We start from the raw sequence: 15,790 nt of genomic DNA, 5'->3' as shown, positions 1-15,790 counted from the left end.
ACTTTTAATCAAGTAGCCATGACTTTTGGGTTGCCACACTTTACAACACTGAGCATTTATCCACCACATAGTGCGTGTGTGTGTGTGTCAATTTCTATACCGTCCTCCATACCGTCATTAACCGTGTCCTGGAGGTCGTGTCCCATCTTTGGATTGGGCAGCCGGTTTGACGTGTTGGCCTGAGAGGCCCCTCATATGTGGAGGCGGTCAGAGCTGGACCCTCAGACACAGAGAGCAGGCCCTAGACAGACCACCAGAGGACCCTGTGCAGGCAGAAACCATGAAGTGTGTGCTCTGGAGCCTGCTGTGCTGCACCTCACTGCTGCTGGCCGACGTGCTGGCCACATACCACCTCAGTGCGGGGGACGCTCAGCTCATAGCCGCACAGAGCTACGCACAGAGCAGAAATAATGGCCGACCACCATTCAGGACCCTGAATCCAGCAAGTAAGTGTCACTGAAACTCTGTCCAGAATACTTAACTTTTTCTGACAAAAAGTAAATCATACCAGTGGTGGAACAAGTAGATTTCCTTTTGGCTGGGTAAAAGTAGCAATACAACAATGTAAAATGTAAAACAATAAATCTAACAGTGATGGAAAGTGCTAAATTACATTCATTCAATTAAGTACAGCTTTGATGTACTTCTAATTTACTTAATAACTCTATGTAACGTCATCTCAGTGAGCAATGTATTCTACTTTTAACCCTTCTTATTTTATTTTGACAGCTAGTTACTCAAATCATTATCATTTTCCATTTAAGAACAACATATGATATTCTTATTAAATAGCTTAGAGAGTGCCTTACTAACTTATAGAGTACTTACTTTTACTTAAAAGTAAAGATATTGAGTTTAAATATGTTTTTGTTAAAAGTAAAGGTCTCCCAAATAAATAGCACTTTAGTAAAAGTCCTGAAGTATCTTATATTAAATGTGCATTTTCTGGCAGTAAATATCAGGGATGGAAGTAATTAATTACATCTACTCAAATTACTTTAATCAGGTCATTTTTGGAGGGAACTTACACTCATTATTATGCATTACATCATGTAAACTACTCAGTTACTTTTAAAATAATAACTGAATACAGAGTACAGTTTGAATTGATATCCAAACCTTGTATCATTTTTTGTGCTTAAAATACTGTTATTTATTTTAACAAGTTACTATAATCAGTGTAGTGGAGTAAAGAGTGCAGTCTTCCTCTCTCAAATGTAGTGAAATATAAACATAAATGCCAAACACAAGAGTGCTGAAGTAAAGTCACAGTAGATGTTTTGACTGTTCAGTAATGAATTGTTTACATAAAAGTAAGTATTTTTTATATGACTGCACTCGTACTTGTACTTCAGCACAAAATCGTAATACTTCCTCCAAACTGAGTAACAGTGTTTGATACATGTATAAATGAGCACATTCAGAAAAATAGATTTTATAAGAATTGTATTATTATTTAGATTATTAGTTTTTGGGTTTGTTTTGGTTTTTTTTGCAGTATTTGCATTACTTTAGTTGTCAGTCATGTGCAGCTCACTTTAACTTCAAGCTCATCAGTGGATTTGTGTGTAAAATGCTGTTTTTTAAAGTTACTAGTAACTATAATCAATATAGTGGAGTAAAAAGTTCAATATTTCTTAAAATGTAGTGAAAAAGAAGCATGAATGCATAAAACAGAAGTGCCAAAGTAAAGCTGACAGTGTGCAAAAATGTGACATGCCATCACTGCTTTCTAGCTACCAGTCACGATTTGTTTACACAAAAATAATGAACATCGTTTGATAATGTCAGTCATTTATTCTTGCATATCACGTGTTTTTTTACTTTAGAGAGTCAAAAATAGATACATAATTAAGACGAGAGTTTTATCTTTCAATGATGCAGCTGAGCCGAAAATATAACATCAGGATTTTAGACTTTTCTCAAACACAACATGCATGGAATCTGAAATTCTCACTGGATGTTTGACAAGCACTATACAGAATAGTCCCAGCTTGTTGCAAACAACAGAGGTGGCTGAACTCATGAACACTGAACACTCATGCTTCCACTAATAATTTGTCTGTTGTCACCACAATGTCAACTTACACAACTTTCCTGTTTACCTACTTTCTACCCACTAATGTTCTCTATCACTTCTCCTTTCTGGTGGCCCTGTAGTTCACAGAAGTGATTACACGTATAGAGGAGGGTATCACTACCACTACCAGCCACCAAGGATCCCTCCACCGGTAGTGTATCGACCTGTTCCTCTATCTCCTCCGGTGACTTACCACAGACCCTCAGTCCCCATGCCGCCCTATCACCACAGATTCAAAGGGCCAGTGGCACCGCATATGCACCACATGTACAAAGGTCTGTCCCCACCAGTAGCTCACCATCCTCAACAAAGATTCAAAGGCCCATTCCCTTACAAACTGAAAGGTCCATGCCCAGCAAAGTCATACCCAACAGTGCCACCAACCCCTGTGCTACACCTCCCTACCCTTCCAGCTCTACCAGAGCCAACAGTGCTGCCAACGCTGCCAGCAACTACCGTGGTGCCAATGACAACCATCACGCCACTGGTGGTGACCACTGTGGCGCCAGTGGAGACTACCGCTGCTGTGACGCTACCGGTCAGTACCCAAAGCGGCTTCATCACCACCATCAGTCCTGTGGAGACAGGTAGAATATTACCAGTAAGGTTTGCTTTCCAGCCCAAACAGTGCTCCTCAGTGCTTTCCAGGTCAGATCTGTTGAAGTCAGATGAATGTGCAAGCGTAGATCATTTTAATTAGGAGTAAATGTGAGTGAGATGAGAAAATTGATACCACTCTCTTATCTGTCCATTAAGTATACAGCTACAGCAAGCTCACAGCTAGCTTAGCATAGCATAAAGACTTGGAACAGGGGGAGGAACATTTAGTCTGGCTCTGTCCAGAGGTAAAATCCAGGTGATGGGGATAGAGGTTTCCTCTGATTTCAGTCTTTATGCAAAGCTAAGCTAAACTAGCATCTACTGGCTTAAGCTTGATACTTACTATACAGACAGAAAAGTGCTATGTCTTTGTTGATCTAACTCCCTGCAAAAGAGCGAATAAGCACAGCTCCCAAACCATCCACCTGTTCCTTTAAAGCAGATGTAATTTTATTCAAAAGTAATGTCTTCTCATTTTTAATGGAGATACATTTTAGTGGCAGGAGAAGCAGCCTGTCCTGGCATCCTGTTTCATGTTGTTTCATCCTATTTGAATTAACGAAGAAATGGGAGATATGGACAATAATTTAAGATGTCTGGAGAGATAAGCCTAGATGTGCATTTAAAGTTTGAAATATGAGGAGAAGCACAATGAGACCTGCAGAAATGTGTTTTCGTATACGTGTATGTGATTGATTGGACAGGCAGGGCTCCCACTGTCTCCGTGTTTAGGTGTGAAGTCACTTTATATGTGTGCGCTTCAAGCATCCTTTTCATTCAGGGTAATGAGATAAAAGGATATGTCCTGTGATACGTCTCTGATGTACAGTTGAAACACTGAAATGATACAGTATGAATATTGGCATACTATATCATTTCACCCCTGCAGTGATGCACAACAGCTTCCTTTTGTTACGATGGTAAGGTGTATTGTGCATCCCAAAGTGCCCTGTGTTTTGTCCCTGATTGTTAACTCGCACCAACAAACTTGACTGTTTCTCTAAGTAATGAAATGTTTTTCTTAAATGTTGAATGGACTTAACCCTGCCATGGTTTGGTTGATCACCAGAGACAGACTCTCAGTGCAGGAGCCGTCCTCTCGACCTCGTCTTCATCATTGACAGCTCTCGCAGCGTGCGTCCCGGTGAGTTTGAGAAGGTGAAAATATTCCTGGCTGACATGGTCGACACATTGGACGTGGGCACGGACGCCACCAGAGTGGCTGTGGTCAACTACGCCAGCACAGTCAAGATCGAGTTCCTGCTCAAAGACCACTTCAACAAACCCGACATGAAGAAAGCCATCACCCGCATCGAGCCCTTGGCAGCCGGCACCATGACTGGCCTTGCCATCAAAACCGCAGTGAATGAAGCCTTCACCGAGCAGTCGGGAGCCCGGCCTCGCTCCAGGAACATCTCCAAGGTGGCCATCATTGTCACAGACGGGAGACCTCAAGACCAGGTGGAGGAAGTGTCTGCTGCAGCTCGGGCCTCAGGCATTGAGATCTACGCTGTCGGAGTGGATCGTGCTGACATGCGCTCCCTGCAGCTGATGGCCAGCATCCCTCTGGACGACCACGTCTTCTATGTGGAGACGTATGGCGTTATCGAGAAGCTCACCTCCAAGTTCAGGGAGACCCTGTGCGGTAGGACAAAGCGACCTGTGAGAGGTTTTTCCCACCATTAATCCTGGTTCTAGTTCCTCAGTAAGGGGCACCTACAGTCTACAGGGGGTTTTGTTGCAGATTGTGGATCATTTACTGTGTTATTAGTGAATTATAAACTCTGACACCATGAGAAAAAATAACAGATGCTCTCAACCCCCACATGGACTGCAGATGTCGGCACTAGAACCTGCTTGCAGCTGCAAAGTAAAAACACTGTAAAGTCTTGGGGCAATGCAGCCCTAAACTTTCAGCTTCCTTTTGTAAAGCAAAAATGCGTATCGTGATCATTACTCATTTGTTTTTGCAAACATCGCGTCGTTATGGTGATTGCTTTGAATGTATCCCTTTGATTTGAAGTGACTGAAATACACAGCAGAACTTCACTTTTGCAAATTAATGTGGAAACTGAAGGGCCAGTGTGAACGATTTACACTCAATCCCATTTCCAATTTTTCAAGTGCCCCGTTGCCCCTTAGAACAATGCTACTGCACAAGGGGTAGTGTTGAAATCTCCCCCTGTTAGATGGGACAACTCCTCAGGACCCTCATGCATCATCAGTTGCCCACACCAGCGTGTATGTAAACTAGTAGCGATTGTTTTATCCATCCATCCATCCATTTTCATCCGCTTATCCGGGGCCGGGTCGCGGGGGCAGCTGCCTGAGCAGGGACACCCAGACTTCCCTCTCCCCGGATACTGCCTCCAGCTCTTCCGGGAGGACCCCAAGGCGTTCCCAGGCCAGCTGGGCGACATAGTCACACCAGCGTGTCCTGGGTCTTCCTCGGGGTCTCCTCCCGGAGGGACATGCCAGGAACACCTCCCGAGGGAGGCGTCCCGGGGGCATCCGAAACAGATGCCCGAGCCACCTCAGCTGGCTCCTCTCGATGTGGAGGAGCAGCGGCTCTACTCTGAGCTCCTCCCGGGTGACAGAGCTCTTCACCCTATCTCTAAGGGAGCGCCCTGCCACCCTGCGGAGCAAACTCATTTCGGCCGCTTGTATCCGGGATCTTATTCTTTCGGTCGTGACCCAAAGTTCATGGCCATAGGTGAGGGTCGGAACGTAGATTGACTGGTAAATCGAGAGCTTCGCCTTTCGGCTCAGCTCTCTCTTCACCACGACGGACCGATACAAAGACCGCATTACTGCGGCCGCTGCACCGATCCGTCTGTCAATCTCACGCTCCATCCTTCCCTCACTCGTGAACAAGACCCCAAGATACTTAAACTCCTCCACTTGAGGCAGGAACTCTCCTCCCACCTGGAGGGAGCAGGCCACCTTTTTCCGGTCGAGAACCATGGCCTCGGATTTGGAGGTGCTGATTCTCATCCCAGCCGCTTCGCACTCGGCTGCAAACCGCCCCAGGACATGCTGGAGGTCCCGGCTCGAAGGAGCCAACAAGACCACATCATCCGCGAAAAGCAGAGATGAGATCCATTGGCTCCCGAACCAGATCCCCTCCGGCCCGTGGCTGCGCCTAGAAATTCTGTCCATAAAAGTAATGAACAGAACCGGTGACAAAGGGCAGCCCTGCCGGAGTCCAACATGTACTGGGAACAGGTCTGACTTACTGCCGGCAATGCGAACCAAGCTCCTGCTCCGGCAGTACAGGGACCGTACGGCCCTTAACAGAGGGCCCCCGACCCCGTACTCCCGGAGCACCCCCCACAATATGTCACGAGGGACACGGTCGAATGCCTTCTCCAAGTCCACAAAACACATGTGGACTGGTTGGGCAAACTCCCATGAACCCTCGAGCACCCTGCGGAGGGTATAGAGCTGGTCCAGTGTTCGTCGGCCAGGACGAAAACCGCATTGTTCCTCCTGGATCCGAGGTTCGACTATCGGCCGAATTCTCCTCTCCAGTACCCTGGAATAGACTTTCCCGGGGAGGCTGAGGAGTGTGATCCCCCGATAGTTGGAACACACCCTCCGGTCCCCCTTTTTAAATAGGGGGACCACCACCCCGGTCTGCCAGTCCAGAGGCACTGTCCCCGACTGCCACGCGATGCTGCAGAGACGTGTCAGCCAAGACAGCCCCACAACATCCAGAGACTTGAGGTACTCAGGGCGGATCTCATCCACCCCCGGTGCTTTGCCACTGAGGAGCTTACGGACTACCTCAGTGACTTCGGCTTGGGTGATGGATGGGTCAACCTCTGAGTCCCCAGCCTCTGCTTCCTCTATGGAAGGCGTGTCAGCGGGATTGAGGAGATCCTCGAAGTATTCCTTCCACCGCCCGACGATGTCCCCAGTCGAGGTCAACAGCTCCCCACCTCCACTGTAAACAGTGTTGGCTGAGGACTGCTTCCCCCTCCTGAGGCGCCGGATGGTTTGCCAGAATTTCTTCGAGGCCGACCGGTAGTCCTCCTCCATGGCCTCCCCGAACTCTTCCCAGACCCGAGTTTTTGCTTCCGAGACTGCCCGTGCTGCCGCACGCTTGGCCTGCCGGTACCCGTCAGCTGCCTCAGGAGTCCCCCGGGCCAGCCAGGCCCGGTAGGACTCCTTCTTCAGCTTGACAGCAACCCTTACTTCCGGGGTCCACCACCGGGTTCGGGGATTGCCGCCGCGACAGGCACCGGAGACCTTACGGCCACAGCTCCGGACAGCCGCGTCAACAATGGAGGTGGAGAACATGGTCCATTCGGACTCAATGTCCCCAGCCTCCCTCGGGATCTGGTCAAAGCTCTCCCGGAGGTGGGAGTTAAAGATCTCCCTGGCAGAGGGTTCTGCCAGACGTTCCCAGCAGACCCTCACGATACGTTTGGGTCTGCCAGGTCTGTCCAGCTTCCTCCCCCGCCAGCGGATCCAACTCACCACCAGGTGGTGATCAGTTGACAGCTCAGCCCCTCTCTTCACCCGAGTGTCCAAGACATACGGCCGGAGGTCAGATGACACGACCACAAAGTCGATTGTTTTATGCTGGTTATAAAGAAAAGGACTTTAATTCAGACAGAGAGCTCTCATGAAGAGTGCTGCTGAGAATCCTCTGTTTGGAAGGCCATGTAGCCATGGGAGGGGCAAGCGGTGTATTGCGATTGGGCAATTGACAGATATTCCCCCTAAATCCTACACATTCAATCTTTAAATATGGACATGAATCCCCAAAAAGCACCCTTTGCTGCTCGTGAAATTTGTGAACACTTAAACGACCTGAAGCCAGTTGTTGATCAAAAATTTGGACAAATGAGGTTCTGCTGTGAACTTGTACGTGTCTGTTTGTCTTGTCCTCCGATTACTTATGAAATCCCCTATCCACATAGCTAATGTGCTGTTACTGTTGTACTTTAGGGTTCTGATTTTAACCTGTGTTGTTCAACACACAGTGAACCTAAGCAGATGGCAAATGACCTTGGCCGAGATGTGCTGAAGGCGTAAGATTGGACCGCGTTTTCCACCACAAGTGACGTGGTCAAGTAGAAACACCTGCGATAAAGCTTGCAAATGTCATTTTATTGAATCACAAATTGAAGCGAATTTGTTGTATATAAAATAATATGTTGTGCTTCTTGTTGTCAGCATACATCCTCCATTTGAAAGAGAGATTCTGATCATTTTTGCAACCTGCAGAGCGCTTCCTTACCTAACACGATCTACCCTATGCCAGCACATGAACCCGTATCCACGCTGCCACCTTGACAGCACCATCCCTTAATGCCTGCTTGTTCTAGGTCTGGACCCCTGTGCCATTGGACATGAGTGCGAACACATCTGTGTCAACAGCAATGCCTCCTATTACTGCAAGTGCCGCAATGGTTATACCTTGAATGCGGACAAGAAAACATGTTCTCCTAAAGGTAAGAACAACATGCATGGATTCCTCCAGCAAATGCGACTTTTTTTTGTTGTGACATTGATGCATTTGTTGGACATTTATCTGGTAATATTATAGAATTAGGTCACATATTGTGGCAAAATAGTAATGTAGGTTATTGTAAAAAGTGTTTATCTTTAGATGCGCATTTATTTGTTTGAGATTCAGCAGCCTAGTTGTAAGAGGTAGAGTGGCCATGTTTTTTGTGTGCTTCTTCACTCTCCACATGCTGATGTGAAATTTGCTCTCTCCCGGCAAAGAGGTGAGGGTGGAGGTGGTGGAGGATCCGTGTAAATGTGAAGCCAGACTGGTTTTCCAGAAGCAGACGCAGGCCGCCATTCAGCAGCTTACAGCCAAGAATATCCTTTTCCTGTTGTTTCAGATGGAAGATTTTATTATAAACATTCCCCGCAGCACGTTTCACTGTGGCCAAAGCTGCTTATTTCAACCTGCTGGCGTGTGATTTAAAAGCGTGTCTTGTGTGTTTGATTTGTCATTCTGCTTCCTTGAGTTTCCTTGACTGGCCCCACTAGCTGATGTGTCCGGGAGAATAGAGCGTCTGGAGAACATGGTGGGCCGGGCCTGAAGCTCGACACAGTGGTAGGCGTTGACAGCTTTTTTCCTTCTTTTCTTTTCCCAGGGTGATTTGTAGTCTCCCACCCACCACACAGTTTGACCTTTTGTTTATTTACTTTTCGCAGAGACAGCTCACTTGGTTCGGACATGTGCTTCCTGTCATCCACCCACCCTAGCTGCTGCGTGGATTTCAACCACACATGGAGTGAAGCTGTGATTCACCAACTCATTTTCCGCAAGTTTCAGTCTGTTTTTGGACCATTGAGTCGCGATATCTACGTTTGAGCTGGGATTTCTATGAATATTAGCTGCAGCGTTTTGAAACTGTTGTAAAAGCTACTCACACTATTATCTCACACCAACATAGTGTGACATGTGATAAACAAAGATTATCAAGTATTATTTCAGTGTTTCTTCTGTACTGTATTATTTGTGTCATTTATCCTGTTTGTACAAAGTTGCATATTGTATATAGAGGTTTTTATTGGATTTACTAAATAACAGATTTGAATAAAAAAAATATTTTATGCTTTGAAGCATTCAACCATTAAAATATTAGATATTTTTGCTTTTTTTGTTATATATAAGTAAACCATCATAAAGTGTTAGTTGGTTGTTACAAGTTGTATGATGTTTCATGGATGATAAATGTTCATCTTCTGTGTCTGTGATTGTTATGAGATGACATACAAGATTTATAAATGTAGCAAAGCAAACTGGAAAATGAAATGATAATAAAGGACAAAAAGGAAATTGTTGTCCGTTCTGTGTCTTTTTCTTATCTTTCTGAAGTTCTCCATGCGTTTAAAAACCAAACTGTCTAGTGCAGTCATGTCATGTGACGCTAAACTGAGACGATATCACGAAGATGAAATTCTATTAATCCCATCTAATACTGGTAATAATAAAAAATAATATAAAATATGATAAGATGTTATTGATATCTCACAGGGGCATTTTCACTGTGAGTGGAAAATGGAACAATAGAAACAAGTCGAAATAATAATAAAGACTATATACACTATTGACTATTTCACTAATTCACATACAGACAGGACCAGGGCGGACAATTGCCCAAGATGAATGTAGCAGTAGTTGTGTAATACACACATGGTGTGTCATAATACACTAAGAGCAAAAAAGGAATAGAATTAAGATGAAGGATATCTTTTATGTACATTGTCTTTAAGGAAACATATACGCTATATAACATGATAAAAATATGATATATAAATATATGTGAAATAATATGTAGTATATACAGTATAGCTCTAATAAAATGTGTAATAGTAATTTATACATACATAGTATTGAAATACAATATATTTATATATAAATATATAAAGTATGTGTAAATATGAATAAACAGGATACAGTATATAACTGACATAAGTAGTGCAACAGCAGCAACAACAATAATAATAATGATGATGATGATGATGATGATAATTGTACATTTAACAAAGTAATTCTGAATTACATCGCTGCATTATGCCATTAAATCTATCATGCAAAGCAATTTGAAACTAACATGGAAATGGGGGAGTCCACCACCAACAGTGTAAACTCCCATATAGCGGCAATGACAGATTCATACACAGTGTGACTATTTGCTTTAAAAGCATGACCTATATCACACCATGGGATTTAGTTTCATGAAATGAGGGGAAAAGATTACAACTTTAAAGCTACAGCAAGAAAATTTGATATTTTGCTGATTTTGGAGGCCCCTCGTAACAAAAATGGTGGTGTACCCCAAACCAAAACCACAAAATATAATGCCAAAAACAAAATGATCAGTATAATAGGTCATCTTCTCGCTGATGGTCTCATTTGCCTATGTAGGTCAGAGGCAACAGTTTAAATTGAGGCTGTTTCATAATTAGTTTAACACCTTGCAGCATCTTTAATCAATTTATCCTGTGAGTACATTAAATACTAACATGTGTATGATGAGTTCTGATCTTTCAAGTCAAATTCCCTTTCAATAAAATATTGTTATCGCAAATCCCACATTTGTACATTAGCTGGCCCCTCAATGAAGACGTTGTTTCAGTGGTTATTCCGAAGATTTGACATATCGCACTAAAATGTGTCAGTGGATACAAAGACGGCATTATATCCACCTCCCTTATATAACTGTAAGTGCAATTTCTGTGTCAATATAGAAAGGTAAACACGATGGGTGAGCTCTGACATTTGTATTAACAATGTGTGATAATTTACTTTGGCAGTCAAACTGTTGTGATACCTGAGGTCAGGGGACAATCACTTCCTCATCCCTCACACATATTCAGACACTAAACACGCAAAATAAAAGCATTCTAACACCTCTCCCACACCACAATCTGCTTTTCGCCGCGCTATCGCCATCGTGTCTTTTTCACATCTTCAGCATCGCCAAGAAAACATAACAGGGTTCATCGTGTGACCTCCGGAATGAGTTGGCCTGTTTGCCTGAAACAGCCGCGACAACAGAGCGCCTCTGTCTGCTGCTTCTGTGTGAGGAAGAGAGTCAACATGCCAACGTTTACCTCCAGTCTGGTTTGGATCCTCTCCCTCCTTCCTCCAACCAGACAGCTGTTTTATGTTTGTTTGCAATTGCCCAGGCCTTCATGGTTAACACACACACAGGGCGGTCAGAGAGGTGAGCCCACTGGTGTTTCAGGGGAAGAAGATGAATGGGTCTCACACACCTCTGAGAAGTGGGAAAGACATATAAAGTTCAGTGCGAGACATCCCTGCTCAGAAGGTTTCAGAGCTGAATGTCCGATAGTATCTCAAGACAGGTTAACAGTCCTCTGGTGCTTTGATAATTGTGTTTTTGTAAGCGTCATTAAAGGCAAATTTCAGAAGTTTTTAAGTGATGAACATTTCAGCCATCCTCACTAATGTCTAAAGCCTAATGTCTTCAAGCCGATGAATAAATTGAGGAGGTTTAAAGTACGGGATCGTATGAGAATTTGTCGCTTCACACGTTGTTTTTGTTGTCCTGTCTATTTGTAGGTTGACGCTCTTTTATGCTAACAGCAAATGTGAAGCAAAGGCTGGTAGCTTGTTAGCTTAGCCCAGCATTAAGACTGGAAAAGGGGAAACAGCTAGCCTGACTCTGTCCTACAATAAAAAGTGTTAAAGCTCACTAATTATTAAGTTATATCTTGTTTCTGTTGAAAGCCTACATGTGTCCTTTTGCGTCTTACTCTCAGCAAGCGAAGTAAATTAGGTTATTTTCTCATGTATTTGTCATTACACAACACATGGTTGCATAACTACATAAGAGCTTTGCAAGCTCATTCATGCTACACAGACATAGAACATGAATAGATAGACACGTAATGCTTTTTTAATAATTTGCGCTGGAGGGAACGAGATGGTGATGATGATGTGGCGGGCATCCTCAGATTGAAAGTTCGACGTCTGGTAAACACTGTGCATCCTGCAATCTGCCAAATAACTAGCTGCTAGTGTCATCAAATAAATGCAGTGGAGTGAAAACTACAGTGTTTTCCTCCAAATTGTAGTGCGGTGGAAGTATAAAGCAGCATAAAATTGAAATACTCAAGCAAAGTACCTTTAAAATTTTACTTGAGTGAACGGATTTAGATTCATTCCATCGTTGCTTGCAACAGTTTGTGGTTTAAGTGAAAAAAATGACCATTGAGACAATGTGGCTTGTGATTTTTGGCTTTATAAAATATAATATTGACTTGTAGCTTTGAGACATTATGACGGCAGTGAAAGTTGAACTGGGTGCTGTTGCTGTGCGTCCGTCAGCAAATAGGACCCCTGTCCTGGATGAACGTGTGTGATGGATGTCTATTCTGGTTCTGCCAGACCAAAGTGGACTTTGATACTTTGTGTTAATTCTCTCAGCAAACGGCAACATTTAGGGGCTCAAGAGGTAGTGCCAACTCCCCGGGATTGGTGTACATAACAGTATTTGCATCAGGTGCACAGATTCCTTTTGAGACTTTCCATAGCTACGAGGAGTTTTAAGTGGCCTCGAATAAACAAACCTGATCTCTTAACACAGTGGAATCTGCTCATTTTGTATTAATGGAATTCATGAAAATCCCTAGAGTCTTCTTATTGAATGACTCTTGAGATTTGGCCGTAGTTTGTGACTTCCTAAATGTTTTGGGTTGCAGAAAACACCTTAAATCATGTGATGTATAGCCTCCAGCCATCCTCAGTTTGTATGTTTTTGCCATTTTCTCAGCAGTGTCAACAACCGGTGGACTACATCTTCTTCCACTGGGTCAAACTGGTCTCCGTTTGATCTGTTTCAACTCGTCCACACAGTGTGGAGATAAATGGGCCGCTAAAGGGAAGTGCATGCCTCATGGGTGACCTACACTTCCTTAAGGTGTCATTTTTCACCAGGACAGTTGACTTCTTCACCCGGTGATCGTCTGAGAATTTAACACCAGTTTGCTTATGGGTTGCCTACTTGTTTTGTATTTACTGCAGCAAGTGTCCACATTGGAGACCGGTGCAACAGATACAGAGTCACATTCCTGGCTTTAAAATGAAAAACACCTCCATTGCTGCATTATTCAGATAATACTGGTAGAAATAGTAAGCCACTGACTGAAATTTCTTCTTTATTTTATTTAATTTTATTTTGCTGCCTTGTTTGAGTGAGATTTGAGTCAAGTCTGCCCCCTGCTGTTACAAAACACATTCATTTTAGACATCAGGAATCACATATACACATGGTTTGGTATGGTAAGGATTTCAATCACCACATGGTATTCTGGGATTTCTAATGGGGAAATAACACTGTGGGACAATTATCCACCGTATGTGTTTGTGGAATATGTAGACTAACATGTTCATCTTGATATGATTTTTATTAAATATACTGCAGTGAGGAAATTTTGTGCTAAGTATGCTCACTATGTATGGTAAATATAAGTAATATTTACATGGTATATTCTATGTTTGAGTACGCAGTAAATTAAGAAAAAAAAAACACCCATTCAAAATAAAATAAGAAAATATGTATAAACATAGAGAAACTTCTGTTTTTTGTTATTATTTAATAACAAAAAACAGTGGAGCAATATGCATCTATGTATGTCACATAATAAGAAAGCTGTATAGAAAGCTTCAGTGTTTTGCTATTTTACAAATGTTAAGAATTACAAGCATAAAAAATATCGGAGGACATACACAATACACAATATTAATAATATGGAGGAATTGTGCTTCACAAGTGGATGTTTATCATGTAGGATAAAATTAAGAAAAAAATTGAGCGATAAATTATATGAGATTTAACTGAAAAATGTTTTTTATTCATATTAATTAAAATCATATAAATTATTTCAGAGAAATGTTGATATCTGTTTTAAATTCATTTAAATATTTTGTTATATTTCCCTCATAGCCTGCTGACGCTAAGCCCCGCCCACATGAGGCGACCTGAGACGCGACTGAACTTTGTCTGGAGTGACGTCATATCCGCAACTGAAGATAAACAAACCATGGAGGAAGAAAACGCACAACTACTCGAACATGCTCACTCTGAGTTTAAAAGGCAGAATTTCAAAGAGGCAGAGGAAATGTACACGAGGTTCATCTCTTCCTGCTTACAGTCCAGGTGCTATTTGTCCTTCCTGTAGAAGTAAGATGTGCAAACAGTTAGCAACTGTAGTCGAATTAGTGTTAAAACACAGTCTGTGACCCGGTTTTCGCTAGCTGTTAGCTAACGATGATCCTGTCTCTTTCTCTTCAGTGTCATTAATCGCTACAGATGGCAGCATTAAATGTGTCTTGTTTTCACAGGGGATGTGAAGCTAGTCATTTGGCCACTGCTTATAACAACCGCGGACAGATAAAGTACTTCCGGGTGGATTTTACTGAAGCAGTTGAGGACTACACTTCAGCGATACAGACTGACAGCCGTTCCGAAACCCCTTTCTACAACAGAGGACTCATCCACTATAGACTAGGTAAAGATAATCACGCACAATAATGTCTGAACTACTCAGTCACACGCAGTTTAGACAGCTGTCTCCCATCGTCAAGCCGGAACGAGCAGCATAATGACTTCCGTTCTGGCTTCAAAATAAAAGTCAAAATTATGACGTGTGAAATATGTTGTCCTTTTGATTTCATTATTAATCTAGGTCCATAGTGAAATGGAATCATGTATTTAAGGAGAAATCTATAGTAAATTCGATGATAGCTGTTTGATGCAAATATATAATAAGCACTTAATTATCTGCACTATAATCAAACACAATAATGTTTTATAACATTTTCAAAATGTATTAGTATTTATTCATTTTAGCCAGAGTAAGGGTTCCTGCCACATTCGTTAGAATCCTTCCACCCCATCACAGGGTCTTTGGGTCAGGTTGAGCATACAAAGATGTGTTTTATTCTAGGTCTAACATATTCTATGTTTGGTAATGATCAAAAGCCTTAAAATTTCATGGACAAATTGCCAAAGATTCCATTGAGTGACCTGAAGTCACCTATTGATTAGGTTGGAAGATTATGTATGTGGAGTCAGTCTGGTATGTGCCTTTCCAAGACACTAGATGGAGTTGTGTGTTCACTTGTTCCCATGCTGCCCAGAAAATAAACCGACTGGCTCCCAACAAGCCAGTTTGGCAGCACATTACTTATAAACTAATACACTTCTTTCTTTATCATCTAGGTTTTTTCGATGATGCCAAGAGGGACTTCCAACAGGCATTAAAGCTCAATCCAGATTTTGAAGATGCCAAAGTGAGCCTGCAACAGACTCTTCTGGACCAGCAGCACAAGATAAACAGGGGATACTGACACGCTCATATACTGAACAATTTAATGTGTGCATACATTTTTGTAAAGCTCTAATATAATAAAGTAAGATGTCATCTAAATTATTCAAAGGTGTCTGAGTGAAGTTAAATCTAGAAGTGTAACACAAATAACAAAGTGATCAACACAAGCAGTTTCCCACTGCGTCATGCGCATCACATATCTGGATTTCTGTTAAGCGGAGCTTTGATGATTGAAGTCTGTTAGTAGACAGCACAGAGTTGGGGTTGTAGAAAAGA

The 15,790-nt window shown here is 42.8% G+C and overlaps 2 protein-coding genes across 4 annotated transcripts; both read left to right on the top strand.

Annotated features, from left to right (window-relative positions):
- The first annotated feature begins 188 nt into the window (after nucleotides 1–188).
- On the top strand, nucleotides 189–9,490 carry matn3a (matrilin 3a). 3 transcript variants are annotated; one of them, XM_030404468.1, is made up of 7 exons: nucleotides 192–446; nucleotides 2,161–2,667; nucleotides 3,750–4,325; nucleotides 8,017–8,142; nucleotides 8,420–8,518; nucleotides 8,690–8,759; nucleotides 8,861–9,490. In XM_030404468.1, exons 1-6 carry the CDS (start codon nucleotides 281–283, stop codon nucleotides 8,743–8,745), a joined length of 1,530 nt encoding a protein of 509 aa, XP_030260328.1. In that variant the 5' UTR covers nucleotides 192–280; the 3' UTR covers nucleotides 8,746–8,759; nucleotides 8,861–9,490. The 3 variants fall into 3 exon arrangements, with proteins under 3 accessions (XP_030260330.1, XP_030260328.1, XP_030260329.1); XM_030404470.1 differs by lacking the exon at nucleotides 3,750–4,325 and having other exon boundaries at nucleotides 189–446; XM_030404469.1 differs by lacking the exon at nucleotides 2,161–2,667 and having other exon boundaries at nucleotides 208–446.
- Nucleotides 9,491–14,167: 4,677 nt separating this feature from the next.
- Nucleotides 14,168–15,616, top strand: ttc32 (tetratricopeptide repeat domain 32). The gene is made up of 3 exons (XM_030406318.1): nucleotides 14,168–14,340; nucleotides 14,526–14,692; nucleotides 15,406–15,616. Exons 1-3 carry the CDS (start codon nucleotides 14,225–14,227, stop codon nucleotides 15,531–15,533), a joined length of 411 nt encoding a protein of 136 aa, XP_030262178.1. The 5' UTR covers nucleotides 14,168–14,224; the 3' UTR covers nucleotides 15,534–15,616.
- The last annotated feature ends 174 nt before the right edge of the window (nucleotides 15,617–15,790 follow it).

This window comes from Sparus aurata, chromosome 22, assembly GCF_900880675.1.
Source record: "Sparus aurata chromosome 22, fSpaAur1.1, whole genome shotgun sequence".
Lineage (NCBI taxonomy): Eukaryota > Metazoa > Chordata > Actinopteri > Spariformes > Sparidae > Sparus > Sparus aurata.
Note: the sequence above shows the minus strand (reverse complement) of the source record. Positions and strands in the feature narration are given on the sequence as shown.

Excerpts from the sequence above, each read along its gene's own strand:
- matn3a (XM_030404468.1), top strand. The coding sequence starts at position 281 with ATGAAGTGTGTGCTCTGGAGCCTGCTGTGCTGCACCTCACTGCTGCTG. Across the intron at positions 447-2,160 it reads CAGGACCCTGAATCCAGCAA|TTCACAGAAGTGATTACACG; the intron begins GTAAGTGTCACT and ends GTGGCCCTGTAG. Across the intron at positions 2,668-3,749 it reads CATCAGTCCTGTGGAGACAG|AGACAGACTCTCAGTGCAGG; the intron begins GTAGAATATTAC and ends GTTGATCACCAG.
- ttc32 (XM_030406318.1), top strand. The coding sequence starts at position 14,225 with ATGGAGGAAGAAAACGCACAACTACTCGAACATGCTCACTCTGAGTTT. Across the intron at positions 14,341-14,525 it reads TCTTCCTGCTTACAGTCCAG|GGGATGTGAAGCTAGTCATT; the intron begins GTGCTATTTGTC and ends TTGTTTTCACAG. Across the intron at positions 14,693-15,405 it reads ACTCATCCACTATAGACTAG|GTTTTTTCGATGATGCCAAG; the intron begins GTAAAGATAATC and ends TTTATCATCTAG.